Source organism: Temnothorax nylanderi, unplaced genomic scaffold (genome assembly GCF_030848795.1).
Source record: "Temnothorax nylanderi isolate EJ_2023f unplaced genomic scaffold, tnyl_v1.0 TNYL_tig0155_pilon, whole genome shotgun sequence".
NCBI lineage: Eukaryota > Metazoa > Arthropoda > Insecta > Hymenoptera > Formicidae > Temnothorax > Temnothorax nylanderi.
This window is the reverse complement of record NW_027249217.1, coordinates 50001-67500: the sequence shown is the minus strand read 5'-3', so window position 1 is coordinate 67500 and position 17500 is coordinate 50001. Positions and strand designations below refer to the sequence as shown.

The 17500-nt window shown below is 45.3% G+C and overlaps 1 protein-coding gene across 1 annotated transcript; it reads left to right on the top strand.

Annotated features, from left to right (window-relative positions):
• The first annotated feature begins 2897 nt into the window (after positions 1–2897).
• On the top strand, positions 2898–5068 carry LOC139777613 (uncharacterized). The gene is made up of 4 exons (XM_071715169.1): positions 2898–3281; positions 3392–3670; positions 4226–4723; positions 4964–5068. Exons 1-4 carry the CDS (start codon positions 2898–2900, stop codon positions 5066–5068), a joined length of 1266 nt encoding a protein of 421 aa, XP_071571270.1.
• Positions 5069–17500: the final 12432 nt, after the last annotated feature.

Sequence of the window (17500 nt, the reverse complement as noted above, 5' to 3'; positions counted from 1 at the left end):
TTAACTTTTTTTAGCTCATTCGATTGCTCACATGTATGCACATTTTAAATTTTCGTTTGCACACTTCTATTAAAAACGTTATTAACAAAACAATTGGGGGGGGGGCAACTTCACATTAGCCCCCCAACTACGAGCAAATTAGATCCAACTAGTCTGTTGTGAGGCGGAAGTTAATGTGGCCTAATTGCAACACCAATCTGTCAGCACAAGATTCGGTAATTGCAACACATGCCTTAGGTGGCATTCCGGGCATCACCAGGTCGCGCGGCCACTGATCGATGCAACCCGATCCCGGAAACAAAAGCGCTGACAGCTGGGTGTCGACACCAACTCGGAAGCTATCCGAGTTGGTAATGAGGCAATAATCTCGGGCGCGATGAAAAGTCCACCTTTTCGATAAGCGGCGGGCAGTCTAGACCGAAACGCGCACCGCGACCCGTGCGTATACTACTCGCTACCTATCCGCAAGTAAGGGTACTTGAATTAACTGAAACAATTGTAACTACGACCTATCTTTATTATTAAAAATCAAGTACGAAGAAATCTCGCGAATGTTCTCTTTTTCCTCCCTGCGGATTGACGGACCCTGGTGCCGGCTCTGAACTCTGTTTCACGGCACGGCACGACAAAACTGGCAGCGGTGGGATCCGCCAACCGATCCAGAGGACATCCCGTCAGATTTACGCCTGCAAAAAGGAGCGGATCGTCATAAGGCGGCAACGCATCCCTGAGAGGAACAGCCAGCCAGATCCAGAGCGAGAGAAACCACGGTAGGAACAAACCGACGGAGTGTTATCAGCGACACCGGAGAAGGCCCCGATCTACCGCACAGACTCACCAGCCCGAGCAGCCAAGCAGCCAAACAGCCAAGCAGCGGACAACGACCGAGAAAGGTGACACCATGCAAAGCGCTGTGTTAATGTAAGTCCGATCCAATTTGAAATTACGAGCGTCAAAAATAAAATTCGCGAGCGACGGAAATAAAATCGCGAGCGCCGATAAATGTCGAACGGCGAACTGTACTGATATCGCCCCGTCAGAAACGCGTCTTTCCTCCATAGCGAGTCAGCGCGGCGAGCGATTTTACATAGCTCACAAAGCCCCTTGCGTGCAGAAAGACATTCCGACAGCAAAGTTTTAGACCTTGTGCGACGGAATTTAGAATCGCAATATTCGGACGAAGACACGCCGGTGTTAGAATTACACCCGAACGTAGTTATAGAGCGCGAATTTTCTTTTAAAGACGTAGACTCAAGTTTAGTACGGGAAAGTAACGGTTCCCAAGATACAGATAACAATCGCGTTAACGACATAGAAAGACTGCACCCGACAGAAGTTGACGCACGTTTAGACCTCTCAGACAGTACGCTTAGCAGAATCTCTCATCGAAGGGAATACTCCCTCATGTCATACGACAGCAGCGTATTTGATCATAACGAAGATTCCGCGGAAGACAACATAAGTCAGCAAGGAAGAGCGGCTCAGGTTAATGTACCCCGCGACGAAATATAGGATATGCCGGTGACACCCGAGCAAGTAGATGCGGAGACAGTTCGACTTAGGTCCATAGTAAACCGACGAACAGCCCGCAAATAACCAAAGCCGAGCCCCAGAGCCGGCTAGAGTATGTCCAGGAGCGCGAGACTCCATGTTCGACGAAATCTTAAACGCGTTACGTGATGTACAAAATCGCGTAAAACGAATAGAGGCCGCAAGTTTCGAACGCTCCGACGACAGAGTCCGACGCGTACGCAGTAACGGTCCATTAGACATTACATACGGGCGAACGCATTGCGACGTCCGAAATCAGCCAGGACAACACATCGGGTTTCTTATTAGCCTAAAGAAAGCTTGGAATATGATTCCCGAAATAACAGGAGAATCTCGAAAGCGCGTGCGAGAATTCTTAAGCGCGAGCAGTTACGCGATAAAAAATATGCATTCCGCGGACGAATCAATGCTGCTAGGGGCCATTCTATGTACCAAATTCAAAGAAAAGGCCATGACCGATTTCGATACGCGAGACATTCAAAGCTTCGAGCAATTGAAACGCGAATTAGAAACCGAATACCTCGAAAAGCGAGGCTTGACGCACTTGCAACTCGAATTCAATTCCTTGAAACAGAAATCGGGAGAAAGCGCACTAGAATTCGGACGACGTGTAGATAAATTGGTCGGAGAGTTAGAGGCCATGGAAGAAGGCCAAGGCCATTCGCAAGAGCAACAAAAAGCGATCTTCGACAGCATTAAGATGCAAACTCTTCATAATTATCAAATAGGGTTGCACGATGATATTAAAATGTTAGTCCGAGCGCAGAGATATCAGAGCCTACAGGAGGCAATAACCGGCGCCAGCGCGCAGGAAAAAGTAAGAGGCCCCTCCCCGCGGAACGGCCAGCCGATGAACAAAAACAAATCTAGTAACGAAAACGCGCGATATTCGCGAAATCTGGCCATACAGTGCCATAAATGCAGGAAAACAGGCCACTACGGCCGAGACTGCCGTACGAGCCGATACGCAAGTAAATTTACATTGCTGAAAGCAGAAAAGCCAGGAGAAATCAATACAATTAAATGCACATACTGCAAAAAAGTAGGACATAAAAGAGAAGAATGTTGGTCGCTGAATGGACGGTCCAAGCCGGAACGATCAAGCCGAACGAAAACAGACGCCACAAAGACGGCACCAGTACACACTCTAAAGTCAAGAAAGAAGAAGTCGCGAGAAACAAGCGATGAATCTTCTTCCAGGAGCAGCAGCGAAGGAGAAGAAAAGCCGAAAAGAGAGAAGGCCACGAGCCGCTGAAGAATATCGAGTGACTCAGATAACGGGAAAACATAAAATCGGTCGTTTAGATTTGATAACTCTGCCGATCCAAGAAGCCGAACAGGGTAAGATGGATTTCCTGGTAGACTCAGGAGCGACCCTGACTTTAATTAAGGTAGGAAATCTGAAAGGTAAGACCATGGTGCGAGAAAAACGCCTGGCACTGACCGGAGTAACTGGACACCAGATCCACGCGCTCGGAAAAATAAAGGCGACCGTGGATCTTGGAAGCAAAAAAATACGTCGCACCATGTACGTGGTAAAGGACGATTTCCCGATCGACTACGAAGGGATACTTGGAAACGATTTCCTTACGAAGCACAAGGCCGACATCTCAAATACCTCAAAGCAATTAAAAATCGGTAAGGCCACATTCAAACTTCGACCGTATCGGAAAGTGACGTTACCACCCCGCAGTGAAACCATCGTAGAAGCGATCACCGATCACAATAGAGTATGTATCGTGAAAAGCGGCGAGCCTGCACCAGGAGTGTTCATAGGCACTGTTTGGTAAAACCTATCGAGTTTAAATGTCCGATAAGTGTGTTAAATGTCACGGACAAGCCAGTGGAGATACTCACACCACATGTAACGTTAGAAGAGATGCCGGTGAACGACTCCGCTGACGTACTTACGTTACACGCGACCGAGGAACGCAAACCCATTACCGCGCGACGCGAAAAGTTACGCGAGCAATTGCAAACCGATTATTTAAACAACAAAGAGCGAAAAGCGTTAAAACAAATCTGCGATTTTTGCGATGTGTTTTATCTAGACGGTGATAAGCTAAGCGCCACTACTGCAATAGAGCACGAAATAAACACGCGGGCCGATAGCGTGCCAGTAAACGTGAAACCATACCGGTTACCGCAGAAGCATAAAGCCGAAATAAAAAAGCAAATACAGAAAATGCTATAATAATTCGCCCTAGCGCAAGCCAGTGGAACGCGCATATACTGGTCCTAAAAAACCTGACGCGTCCGGTAAAATTAAATTTCGAGTCGTGATAGATTTTTGAAAGGTAAACGACCTAACAATGGGAGATTCTTTCCCCATGCCTAATATCACCGACATACTCGATCAACTAGGCAACGCGAAATATTTCACGGTATTAGATCTGGCATCGGGATATACCATCAAATTTCAATGCACGAAGATCATAAGAATAAAACGGCATTCTCCACCCCGGACGGACATTTTGAGTTTAACTGAATGTTCTTTGGTTTAAAAAACGCGCCAGCGGCATTTCAACGGCTAATGTACGCAGTACTAGCCGGAATATTAGGCTTAAAATGTTTTGTGTACATTGATGACGTTGTAATATACGGAGCATCCCTAGAAGAACACCTCAAACGATTAATCGCAGTATTACTCAGACTCCGAAAATATAATTTAAAGTTGCAGCCAAATAAATGCGCGTTTCTGCTAAAAGAAGTGGTCTATTTAGGGCATATAATTTCCGAAGGAGGAATATCGCCGGACCCGTCCAAATTACAAACGGTGAAAGAATTTCCGACACTCAGAAAAGTGAAAAATATTCAATCTTTCATCGGACTAGCCGGATACTACCGCAAATTTATCGAGAATTTCTCGAAGATAGCTAAGCTCTTAACAAGGCTCACAAGGGAAGGCGAGAAATTTACTTGGTCAGTAAAGCAACAAAATGCGTTTGATCTACTGAAAGAAAAACTAACGACGGCACCCGTATTAAATTACCCTGATTTCGACAAGGAATTCTTGGTGACGACGGACCCATCGGATTACGCCATCGGAGCCGTACTCTCACAGGGGCCAGTAGGCCACGATCGACCGATCGCTTACGCCAGCAGAGTATTATGCAAGGCGGAGCAAAATTATAATACCACCGAAAAAGAGTTATTAGCTATCGTGTGGGCGGTAAAACATTTCCGTATCTATTTATACCATTAAATTTAAAATAATAACCGACCACAAGCCTGGTTAGGTAGGATCTGGTTATTTGACGTAACCGACCCCGGCTCGAGATTAATAAGATGGAGACTCAAGTTGGAGGAATACGATTACGAGATCATACATAAGGTCGGAAAAAATAATGTAAACGCCGATGCTTTAAGCCGAAATCCGATAGCGGAGGCATCATCTATACATGTTACGCAGCAAAAAGATGACACTTCGAGGGAATATACGGAAGAAGAAAAGCAGCAGATACTTTATGAGTATCATGACCTACAGGAGGACACCAAGGAGTCACACGTACATTGAACCGGATCCGGTTACAGCACAACTGGAGCGGGATGGCAAAAGATATAGAAGCATACATAAGTAAATGTAAGTACTGCCAGAAAAATAAAGTGAGCGGGAAAACGAAAATGCCGTTGATTATTACAGACACCCCAGAGCGACCATTCGAGAAATGCGCGCTCGATATTGTAGACCCGTTAACTATTACGAATAGCGGGAATAAACACATTCTCACCTTCCAAGACAGCCTAACGAAATTCAGCAAGGCGATACCCGTAGAAAACTTGAAAGCCACTACAGTCGCCAAAGCTTTCGTCACAAAAGTAGTATTGGAACACGGAATACCGGAGAAAATACTCACGGATCAAGGCACGAATTTTACGAGTGAAATGTTCAAGAATATGTGCAAATTATTAAAAATTGAAAAGATTTAGACGATAGCGTACCACCCCGAAAGTAACGGAGCGTTAGAAAGATTGCATCGCACCTTACCAGAATACCTGAGGCACTACATAAACGAGGACCAAACCGATTGGGATAACTGGTTACCCTACGCGATGTTTATCTATAATACAACGCCTCATACCACGACAGGGTTCACGCCGTTTGAATTAGTTTATGGACATCGAACTAACCTACCGACAGCATTAACGAAGCCTCCAAAATTGACGTACTCATACGAGGATTACGCGCGGGAACTGCGAGAACGAATACGCACAACGAATCAAGTCGCGAGAAAGCATACCAAGCATGAAAAGGCGAAAGCGAAACAACAGTTCGATAAAAAATTTAACAAGGAAACGTTTAGGGTAGGCGACAAAGTACTATTACACGACGAGACAGTGCGACGCGGACGATTGAAGAAACTCGAGTCTCAATGGATCGGACCGTACGTGATCCTTGAGAAACATAGCGACGTGAACTATACCATTAAAATAAAGCGAAAGACGTTACATGCCCACGCCAATCGTTTAAGAGTGTTTATAGAAGAATAAAGCAGAGTAATAGTATAAACAAACAAAAAGTAGATAAGACAACTTTACCTTACTGGGGCCTAAGAGCCCCGTGCCCACGACCGACTCCCCGGACTGCCTGTCGTCAAAGGGCCCTTTGAAAAGCGCGTATGTGCCGTCCCAGCCGGTGCATAAAATATTCGTACCAATCCCAGTACCTCGGAGCATCCTCATCATCCTCCCATGAACGAGGCGGCAGCTCGTCTATTTGTGCGTGCTCCTCGCCAAACTCGAACTCGAGATCGGGTAGTTTGGACGCACCGGGCATCGTGTAACAGAATTGACAATAAAAAATGCACTCGGCTCGAAGGATAGAAGCAGACTAAAGCAAGAACTTGTCAGAGAAATTATGAGAGTAGCAATTCGCTGACAGCCGCTGTCAGCAAAAAAAAAAGATAAAATAAAAAATCCCAAGAAAGTATTCCTATTACAGGACAACTATCATCACCCTACACCTCGCAGGAGAAACGACACCTGAACCGATACCACCGTACGAGGTGACACCGTTTAGCGACAAACCTGGAATCTACTTCGAGAAAATCGGAACCCTGCAACTAAAGAAAGCAACGTGGAAATTAGCTATCAGAGTTGACGTCGCGGGATTTGAAGTAAGATATCACCAACTTCAAAATTACCTCGGACAGACCAAAGAGCTATGCAATAACTTATATAACGATAACCAAGAAGCGTGTAACAATATCCTTCGCATAGTAGAAGGAAAGTAATGCAAAACTGACTCAACTACTGTTATGATTACAGACCATATATAAAGTAACGACGAATCGACGCGGACTAATAGACGCAGTAGGCACAATAAGTAAAACTTTATTTGGAACGATGGACGCCGACGACGCCTGACGAATACAAGAACAGCTATCAGCAGAATACAATACAGCACGCGGCGAAGCATCAAATTAAAATTATAAACGCTAGGACACATAGAGACACTAGAACAGTCGATAAGCAACAACGAAAATTTATTAGCGAACGTCACGAGACGGGTACAACAACGAGTATCGAAACTAATACGCCGCGAAGAAATAGACGAGCATCTTTTAGTGATAACCGCAATAACAGCTAACTTATTGTAAGATGCGTGTATTATCCCAGTCAAAAGAATGATTAAATTTTGTGGAATGCTCTGAGACAACCGAATGTTTTGACGCGTCCAATCTGATATTATTTTTATGTTCTCTTAATCTGGTTTGTAATTGCCTCTTAGTCTGACCGACGTAAGAGGCATCACAGTTCTTGCAGCAGATTTGGTAAATTACGTCATTGTTAGAAAAATGGGCATTCTTATCTTTCTGGACCTTAATAATATTACTGAGCTTATTTAGAATACGATATCCCATCAAATTCTCTGATTTATTAACCACTGAGGCAATAACTTCGGAAGTAGATTTTAAATAAGGTATAACAATGAAACTTTTCTTTTGTTGCGTACATTCCAAATCATTACTCGTGTTACTCCTCTGTATCGATTGAAGTTTCTTCAGCCTTTTGTTAATATGTAAGAATATAAAGTCAATGGGATATCCATTCTCAAGCAATACGCTGATGACAAAGATTAAATTTTTATTGTAAAAGCTGGAATGAGACAACATAATTGCTCTATCTACCAGGCTGTAAATTGTTCCTATTTTGTGTTGAATAGGATGATTCGAAAAGAAGGACAATAGCCTGCCAGAAAAAGTTTCTTTATAGAACCAGTCCGTTATTATCGCGTCGCCCCTCACAATCAACTTCAAATCTAAAAAGCTAAGGCAGCCATTGTCCGCGTGCTCTATTGTAAATTTAAGTCTGTCATGATAATTATTAAAGTGATCCAATACATCCTGAATGTTATTCATAGGAATCTTCAAGATGATGTCATCAACATATCGCCTGTATAACAATAATTGGATATCAAATGCGCCCAAAACCCTTTCCTCCAGATCCTCCATAACAATGTCGGCCACTGTCGGAGATAAAGGGGAGCCCATTGGAGATCCAAAGGTCTGTTTGTAAGTAACGCCGTTGAATGTGAAAAAAGTGGAAGTCAGATTAAATTTAACAGCAATGATAAACTCCGCACGCGATAAACTTGTTTTAGTTTTTGTAAACTTCCACCTCTTTTTTATGCCCTCAATAACCAATTCAGATGGAACATTCGTAAACAGTAACACCGCGTCCAATGAGATCAGCGTCTCCGATTTTTGCATTTTTATTTTCGATAGGTCAGTACACAATTCGAAACTGTTGTTGACGTGGCTTTTTGGTTTAGGTAAACTATCAGCCAGAATTTTTTGTAAGAATGATGCTAGATTGTATAGAGCCGTGTTGACAGAGGAGACAATAATTCTAAAGGGAACGTTCTTTTTATGTATCTTTAGAAGACCATAAGCCTTTGGAAGTATAGAATCGCTAGAATGTAGAAAGAAGTATTCTTTCTTCGAAATATATTCCTTCTGTAGCCAATTCTTAATAAGAGTATTTAATTCCCTTTCAATTTTGGCAGATGGATTCCTTTTTACCACTTCATATGTATCTTTGTCACTGAGTAACATCTCCATTTTTCGAGTATATTCACTTTTGTCCAGCGCTACCGTGACGTTACCCTTATCGGCTCTCGTAAAGGTAACCTCCGGATTGTTTTTTTGAAATCGAATCGCGGAATTGTAACTCACGATGAGCCTGCGTTCAAACGATGTGGTGGGTGGTCTTTTTTTCAAGAACTTGGAAAATTGAGGGATCGCTACATTCCGTATTCTGATTTGATTGTCTATCGTGTGTTTACTACCATTGCTTTCCAAATCTTTAATAAACTCATGAATGGCTTTTTTCTTGTTAATAGAAAACGGTAAATTAAATTTATTTCCGAGCTGTAGCAAAGATGAAACTTCGGTTGGAATATTGACGTTAGAAAAATTCATAAACCAAGACTCTCTCTATGAGGACACCTGCGTTATTCTTTGACAGATGTACCGCCCCAGTCAAACTCCCCGCCTGGCAGTGTCCTCGAATCGGATCACGCGGGAGTATTAACGGCGATCGGCCGCGAGGCCTCACGCCACTCTGACACGCTTGGCTCTAGAACACCGTGACCGCCGGGGCACGAAGTCCTCGGGGCACGCGCTCCGCCTAACCGAGTAAGTAAGGAAACGATGAAAGTAGTGGTATTTCACCGGCGATGTTGCCATCTCCCACTTATGCTACACCTCTCATGTCTCCTTACAGTGCCAGACTAGAGTCAAGCTCAACAGGGTCTTCTTTCCCCGCTAATTTTTCCAAGCCCGTTTCCTTGGCAGTGGTTTCGCTAGATAGTAGATAGGGACAGTGGGAATCTCGTTAATCCATTCATGCGCGTCACTAATTAGATGACGAGGCATTTGGCTATTTGTTTCGTTAAAGGCAAAACGACTGCAATATGGACAGTCATTTCAAACCTGCAACGATATTGCAAGGTGGTTTGCTGTCGGTGTTGCAGCGGACACCCTGGAAGTGCTTGAAAGGAGCTGTCTAGCAGCTCTCACTCTACTACTCATGCATACACACATTCTTACTACTCGTCCGCTGATGCGGAGGCACCCAACTCTACGTGCCATTCCGATGTGCACCACTAATTGCGGTAACGTTCCGCCCCGGCATATAACGGGTTGTTATGCCGTTAAATCGTTTCCAATTTAGCCATGAGCCCCAGAGGACCCGAGTCGTAAGCGTACGCAGCTGGGCAGGTGTTAGGCCCAAACTACGCAGCTCACCCCCGCTCCTAGGGCTCCAGACACCTCGCCATGAGATCGTAATGGCGGTGAAACGGACATTATTACGCGGCACTCTTGTGCGCTCCGCCACCCGGTCCACCAGATCATCACAAGATCGGTACTTCTCCACCTTGCGGTCATGCGACACCTCCAACGCAGTTTCACTGGATACTACCTGCGCGTCAACGACCACTGCCTCATCACCCTTAACAATGGTCAGGTCGGGCCGCCTCAGGCCGGCAGAGGTCGAATAGGCTAACTCCGCTATAGCCGCATCGACATGCCATCCTTTCTGCTGTAGGAAGCCACCAACTCGACGGCAAAGGTCGTTATGCCGTAGGATTCTCCCTCCGTGCGTTCTGAAGCAACGCTGAACGCAGTGAGTCGGCGTCTCGACATCGGGACAACCAGCACGACAACGAACCTCGCGCCCATCACGACCTCGGGAGACTCTTGCTCTAGACGGAATACAGTTGGCCCGTATGTGATGATAGTGCACGTAGTCGGCTCCGGGAATGAGGTCGGCCCCCGCCGACACCCAGTGGGAGCTCAGTTTCGATGTTTCCACTTCCCTGAGCCCGTTCCCGTCGCACGACTCGCGCAACCAGGCAGCACACTGTTGTCTGAGCTCAGCGGTCGTTTGCACCCTATTACCCCGGATGCGCATCTGGTTCTAACACCAGACCAGCCGCCTAGCCACAAAAGTGGTTTCGGCGGCGGCGCGCGCCGCGGGCAGAGTACTGCGACACAACCGCTGCAGTCGGTCGAACTTCAGAATAGGAATTAATGTTTTGAGTAGAGGCACACCAAGCCCGCCACTCTGTATCGGCGCATGAAAATATCCAGCAGGAACATCATGGGGAAAACGTAACCACCGTCTAATGGCTTTGCGCACCAAAATATCAACACCCCTCAACGTTTTGGCCGTGACTGTTCCCACTATCCAACGGTGATAATACCGTGGTAGAAGAAAGTCACGCAAGAGCCTCAGCCGCTGTTGCGGCTTCAGAGGCGCTTTCGTAAGTTGCTCGAAGGATTGAGCTAGGGGTGGATCATTGGCATATTCCCTAGCACCTTCGTACATGCAGCCCAGGTACGCCCAGATATCGACAGGGGATCTTTGTGGGATCACCACTCCTCCCACGGTGAAGTACGGTGTTGTGTCAATTTTCACCTTTTTGTCTCTACCGGACGCCACCATGGACAGCACTCCTGTTTTCTTGGCGTTGATAGTTAGTCCATTCCGCGCAAAGGCAGCCTGAAGCTGTGTCAGGTTCTCCTGCAGACCAGACCTGGTAGAGGCAAGGAGCACAATGTCGTCTGCGTAGCCCAAGGCGCTGATCAGCTCATCCCCCATCTGATAGTCAACATCCTCCGAGAGAATAGCTAGTGCTCTATCCACGACCAGATTGAACAGTAGCGGCGATAACGGATCACCCTGTCTTACGCCACGGCCGATCTTGACGGCCGACACTCCACTGGTGCTGGATCCTAACACCGTTTGCGCATCCGAATAGACAGCCCTGATATACTCTCTAAACTCCCAAGGGAGGTCCAGTTCTTCGAGAGTCTTATGTATAGCTGGGTGCGAGACCGTGTCAAATGCCTTCGACAGGTCAATGCACGCCAGATGTAACGTTCGACACCGCCTCCGGACATCGCCGAGCACGGCCGACAGGACTGTGACGTTCTCACACACCCCATCGACCGGCCGGAAACCCCTTTGGCGAGTGTCGAACACATCCAGAGCCGCTAATCGCTTAGCGAGAATTTTGTGGAAGTGTCTTATCACAACTGATCCTATGCTGAGAGGTCTGTAGTCCGCCGGTGCTGGCCGGTCGGACGCCCCCCCCCCCTTCTCCAGGAATACAGTTTTTGTTGTGGCGATCGACGAGGGTACCGTTCTTGCCAGGAGCAGCAGATTGAACAGAAGCGCACGAAGAGCAAGGGGAACGACGTTCCACATCCTCGGCGTAATCTGGTCCAATCCGGGCGCTGTACCAGTCTTAATCAAAATCCTTCAAACCTCCACAGGTTTTATAGGATCCCAGAGCGAGACCTTATCCGCCACACGAGCTGGGCTAGTGGCGGCGCCCTCACCTAGGCCCTCGAGATGAATATCCCTGGCTGTCGGTGGACGGCTCCGGCTAGTACACGCTACCTGCCCCGCTTCCCCGTACGACTCGCGCAGGGCCGTCATGTCTCCATCCGCGCCACTGGACGCCTCCATAACGGGACACCAGTACTCATCGAATTCGACAGCGGACGGCCGCTCACGTACCGAGCCGCCTCCGAGGACACGCGATAGGCAGGCCTTTGGGCTCTTCTTATAGAGAGACTGCACATGTGCATATTCTCTCTTTCTTTCCTGCTTCCTACTCTCTTTTGTGTCAGGAGGACTGCGCTGCTTCCTCGAGGCGCGCTGTGGAGGGCGCACAGCTGACGGCGGGAAGATCAGGCCCAGCCATCTCTCGATAGCCTGGACGTCGACCACCCCCGTCAGTAGAGCATCTCTCGCCGTGCCCACGAGAGTATCAGCCCGGTAGCTGCGGAACGCTGAGCTCTGCTCTATGAGCTGATTAATATTGTCCCGCAGCCTCTGAGATCTATGCTCAGGGGAAGGCTGATGTGCGCTAGGGGCCTCAATGTCAGACTTCATGGTCGCAGGGACGGTAGCAGCTCCTGTCATCGCCGCGCCGCCCCTATCGCCCTCATCGATGCCACCCGCATTACGCGATTGCAACTCTTGGCAGAAGACTCTAACCATCTCGCGATAAGCCTCTTGACGACGCTTACCCTTGACAGCTTCGAGACTCCTATGGGGGAACCTCTCCTGCAGATATAGGTTCATGAAGAGTTCCCCGGCTAAGGTGGCTGAATCCTCAGCGCGAGCCATGAGCCTGACCTCCTCCACAGACCAACGTGCTTTCGCGCGTTCGACATCCACAGCGCTGTTGGCCACCAATGGGTGGGCCTTAGTAACATGCAAACTTAGACCACGCACGGTCCGGAACTCCCTTGGCAAAACTTACAGCCAAATTCTTCTGTCCCTTCTGTGTATTCGGACCGGCGGGAGTAACTCATGACTCTCTTAAGTGTAGATTTAGGCCCTCTGGTAGGGAGATACCTCTCTTAAGGGAGTCAGGCTCTCTCAGGCCCTTGATTCTTATACGAGTCTCTTTGGACCTGGGGTCAGAGAAAGTTACTTGGGCTGGTGATGCGAATACATAGCCTCTCCCGGTCAAGTCATACCAACCCTCCTCCTCGAGGTCTCGCTGGAACGCTGTGTAAGGTGCTGCTTCGGTTCGGTCGTCGCCGGGCGTTGCTCCGAGCTTGACGCCGTCCGATATGCGCGCTGCAGTAACCAAGTTGGTGGTATGGCGACCTAGGTGCGCCCCAAAGGGCCTGTAGCGATATAGGCCCAAGTACCGATGTCCATGGTGAGTTGTGGGGCCAAGAAAGGGCACGGTTATCTGGGGAGCTCTCGGTTGTCAATCCGTTTGCTCCCCAACACGCAGTAAATTTATGGAATACAAAGAAATGAATGATATACCCCCGGGTTCTCGGATGGCCCGGGAACTGCGTGCAAGATGCGCTAGTGATAGTCTCGTTCGTTATCGGAATTAACCAGACAAATCGCTCCACCAACTAAGAACGGCCATGCACTACCACCCACCGAATCAAGAAAGAGCTATCAATCTGTCAATCCTTCCGGTGTCTGGGCCTGGTGAGGTTTCCCCCGTGGGAAAGCCGGCCGGGGCGCGGCGAGGCCTCGCTCGGGGGCCGCCCGGCGGTTTAAGAGAGGTTTAAGGGGGCCGGCGGACGGATTAAGAGAGTCATAGTTACTCCCGCCGTTTACCCGCGCTTTACCTAAACCAAAAAGCCACGTCAACAACAGTTTCGAATTGTGTACTGACCTATCAAAAATAAAAATGCAAAAATCGAAGACGCTGATCTCATTGGACGCGGTGTCACTGTTTACGAATGTTCCATCTGAATTGGTTATTGAGGGCATAAAAAAGAGGTGAAAGTTTATAAAAACTAAAACAAGTTTATCGCGTGCGGAGTTTATCACTGCTGTTAAATTTGTTCTGACTTCCACTTTTTTCACATTCAACGGCGTTACTTACAAACAGACCTTTGGATCTCCAATGGGCTCCCCTTTATGGCCGACATTGTTATGGAGGATCTGGAGGAAAGGGTTTTGGGCGCATTTGATGTCCAATTATCGTTATACAGGCGATATGTTGATGACATCTTCATGAAGATTCCTATGAATAGCATTCAGGATGTATTGGATCACTTTAATAATTATCATGACAGACTTAAATTTACAATAGAGCACGCGGACAATGGCTGCCTTAGCTTTTTGGATTTGAAGTTGATTGTGAGGGGCGACGCGATAATAACGGACTGGTTCCATAAAGAAACTTTTTCTGGCAGGCTATTGTCCTTCTTTTCGAATCATCCTATTCAACACAAAATAGGAACAATTTACAGCCTGGTAGATAGAGCAATTATGTTGTCTCATTCCAGCTTTTACAATAAAAATTTAATCTTTGTCATCAGCGTATTGCTTGAGAATGGATATCCCATTGACTTTATATTCTTACATATTAACAAAAGGCTGAAGAAACTTCAATCGATACAGAGGAGTAACACGAGTAATGATTTGAAATGTACGCAACAAAAGAAAAGTTTCATTGTTATACCTTATTTAAAATCTATTTCCGAAGTTATTGCCTCAGTGGTTAATAAATCAGAGAATTTGATGGGATATCGTATTCTAAGTAAGCTCAGTAATATTATTAAGGTCCAGAAAAAGATAAGAATGCCCATTTTTCTAACAATGACGTAATTTACCAAATCTGCTGCAAGAACTGTGATGCCTCTTACGTCGGTCAGACTAAGAGGCAATTACAAACCAGATTAAGAGAACATAAAAATAATATCAGATTGGACGCGTCAAAACATTCGGTTGTCTCAGAGCATTCCACAAAATTTAATCATTCTTTTGACTGGGATAATACACGCATCTTAGAAATCAAACATAATTATAAAAAGAGATTGACTGCTGAAATGATTCATTTTAAAGAGCAGAAAAATGATATAAATTTAAACAAGGACACGGAACTATTGAACGATGCTTATTTCGATATTTTGTATCGTTTATCTTAAATGTTTTCTAACAACATTAACTATGGGTTATTGTGCCCTTGCGATGCGAGTATTGCCTCAGTCGTCTGTTATCTTTTGCGACGAACACACGCTTTTGAGATGTGATGGAAGGAATTCACCCACGTCGTTGCTAGTTGACCGCTTATGTGAGTTTGATTGTCGCGAGTTGAGACTCAATTATTAATTTAGTGGTTATTTCATAAATGTTTAACTTTCGGTTTAGTTGCCACTAAGACGGTCCGTGCGACAAAGCGAATCGGCGGATAACTTGACGAACTCTTGATTATTACTTCTGACTTCATTATGACCAATTCTCTACATACCTCGGCGAGATCTAAATATTTTAAATATTAACGTTTGTGATTTGATTCATTTAATGTAAGCGAAGAAGAGTTTTGTAATGCGTTTACCGGTTAGAATTTTAATGTCCTGAAGAAGGCCAAGTTAAGCCGAAACGTCGACTGACTGTATACTTCGAAATTATTTAATACATTTTTAACATCTTGAAGTGCTCGAAATTGGCCGTTTTTTGTATTTATATTGCTATTGTTTTATCGAGCGAAATTTCATCGTTATTAAAGAACTATTCTTTTCTATTTCGAATGTAAATTTCAATCTAGAGTGATAACTGTTAAAAACTTCAAGTAACTCGTCAATCCCCGACCTAGGAACAATAGCGAAAACGTCATCCACGTATCTTTTAAAAAAGGGAATATAAAAACTAAGTAGTTGCAAACAATGCGTGTCAAGATCCTCCATGACCATATCCGCTAAAATGGGAAAGAGAGGGGAACCCATCGGACTTCCAAAGATTTGCTCATATATTTGACCATCAAAAGAAAACCTAGTAGAACTGAGAATCAAATCCACAGCTGACAAGAAGATTGAGGAAGGCTGAGCTTTGTTTTTTTTAGAGATGTGATTCCACCTCCGTTCAATCGCTCTCAAAACGAGGTCTTTAGGAATGTTGGTGAAAAGAGAAGCGACATCCAAAGATATCATAACATCATTCTCCCCGATTCCTACGTCTCTAATCAATTCAACAAAGGACCAACCGTCTTTGATATATGACTCAGGTTTAGGAACGGATTTTTCTAAGATGGTATGCAAAAAATTAGCCATGTTATATAGTGGACTCCCTAAAGTAGAAACAATAATTCGCAATAGTGAGCCATCCTTGTGTATCTTCGGAAGTCCGTAACAACGTGGGAGATTCCCATTAGTACATTTCAATTGCCTAAACAATTGTTCACTGATAATGTCCATGTTAAGCTAAGACTTCGCCAAATTATTAATTCTAGATGTTATCCGTCTGGTTGGATCATTCTTAAGCTTTTTGTAAGTCAAACTGTCATTAAGTAAGTCAGTCATCTTGTCAACATATGTATTTCTCTCCATAATTACTGTGACTTGGCTCTTATCTGCCCTGGTAACAAAGACATCATCGTTATCCCGAAGAAATCTTTTGCAAAATTTAAATTCTTGTAATATGAACCTGTCTATGTAGTTTGTATGTTTATTTTTACGCAGAAATTTAAACAGTGAGTTGGAAATACGGTCACGTGCTTCATCAACGATATCGTCGGGAATTTGATAAATATTAAATTCGAAGTTTTTAATTATGTCCACAACAGAATTTACACGATTTTTCCTGTCCTTCGTATCAATAGGCAGAGCAAACCTATCGCCAAGACTGAGAAACTTTAAAACTCTATCCGGGATTTGCTTATTACTTATATTAATAATCAATTTTTTATGGTCAATTTTGAACAGAGAATTATTAATTTTTATTTATGATAAAAGTGAATATTTGTAGTTCTTAGAAGCAAAGAAAAAGGAAAAATCCGAGTTCAAATAGCTCTCAAACAGTGACTTGTATATGTTTAGATTAATAAATAACGTCTGTTCTCTACGACCAAATATATTATGCAAAAAAAATAAAAAATCTCATTAAGACATACTTATTGCAATGCGAAGAACGAGCGAGCAGAAGAAAACATTTTAGTGCAAACAAAAATTCGACCAATATCTAAATAAGTATACCTACCTTTTGATTATTACTGTTAATTAAACTATTGATAACGATAGCGATCGTACGAAGCGAGTGAGTGAGATAGAGAGAGACGGAGCGTTACCGAGAGTAATGGCGACAGCCAATGAGCGAGCGAGAGAATAAGCCAAGATGGCGCTACAGCGCGAGCGTTGGTGTGCGTGTGTGAGAGAGCGTCAGAGAGTTAGAGAGAGTCGTCGAAGGTAGGAGGTAGAGCGAGCAGTGTGTGTGAGAGAGAGAGTTGGAGAGCGCGAACCGAGAGCGTAGAGCTGCGGCCCGTTAACGAGTGTAATAATACCAAAGTTGTATATTCAGAGAGATCCTATTAAAGACAAAGATTAAAGACTTCTTATACAGAGTTCCTAGTTTTTCGTGTACTGATTGACGACCGAATCGGGAATCCCTACGAGCCACCGACGATCCATCCGTGACTAAGTAACTTTCGCGAAACCGTGAGACTTAGTATCCC

What these genes read in the sequence shown, in the direction of transcription:
- LOC139777613 (XM_071715169.1), top strand. Translation starts at nt 2,898, where the DNA reads ATGGATTTCCTGGTAGACTCAGGAGCGACCCTGACTTTAATTAAGGTA. An exon ending in CGCGGGCCGATAGCGTGCCA is followed by an intron (nt 3,671 to 4,225) that starts GTAAACGTGAAA and finishes TATAATTTAAAG; the next exon opens with TTGCAGCCAAATAAATGCGC. An exon ending in TATTAGCTATCGTGTGGGCG is followed by an intron (nt 4,724 to 4,963) that starts GTAAAACATTTC and finishes CATGTTACGCAG; the next exon opens with CAAAAAGATGACACTTCGAG.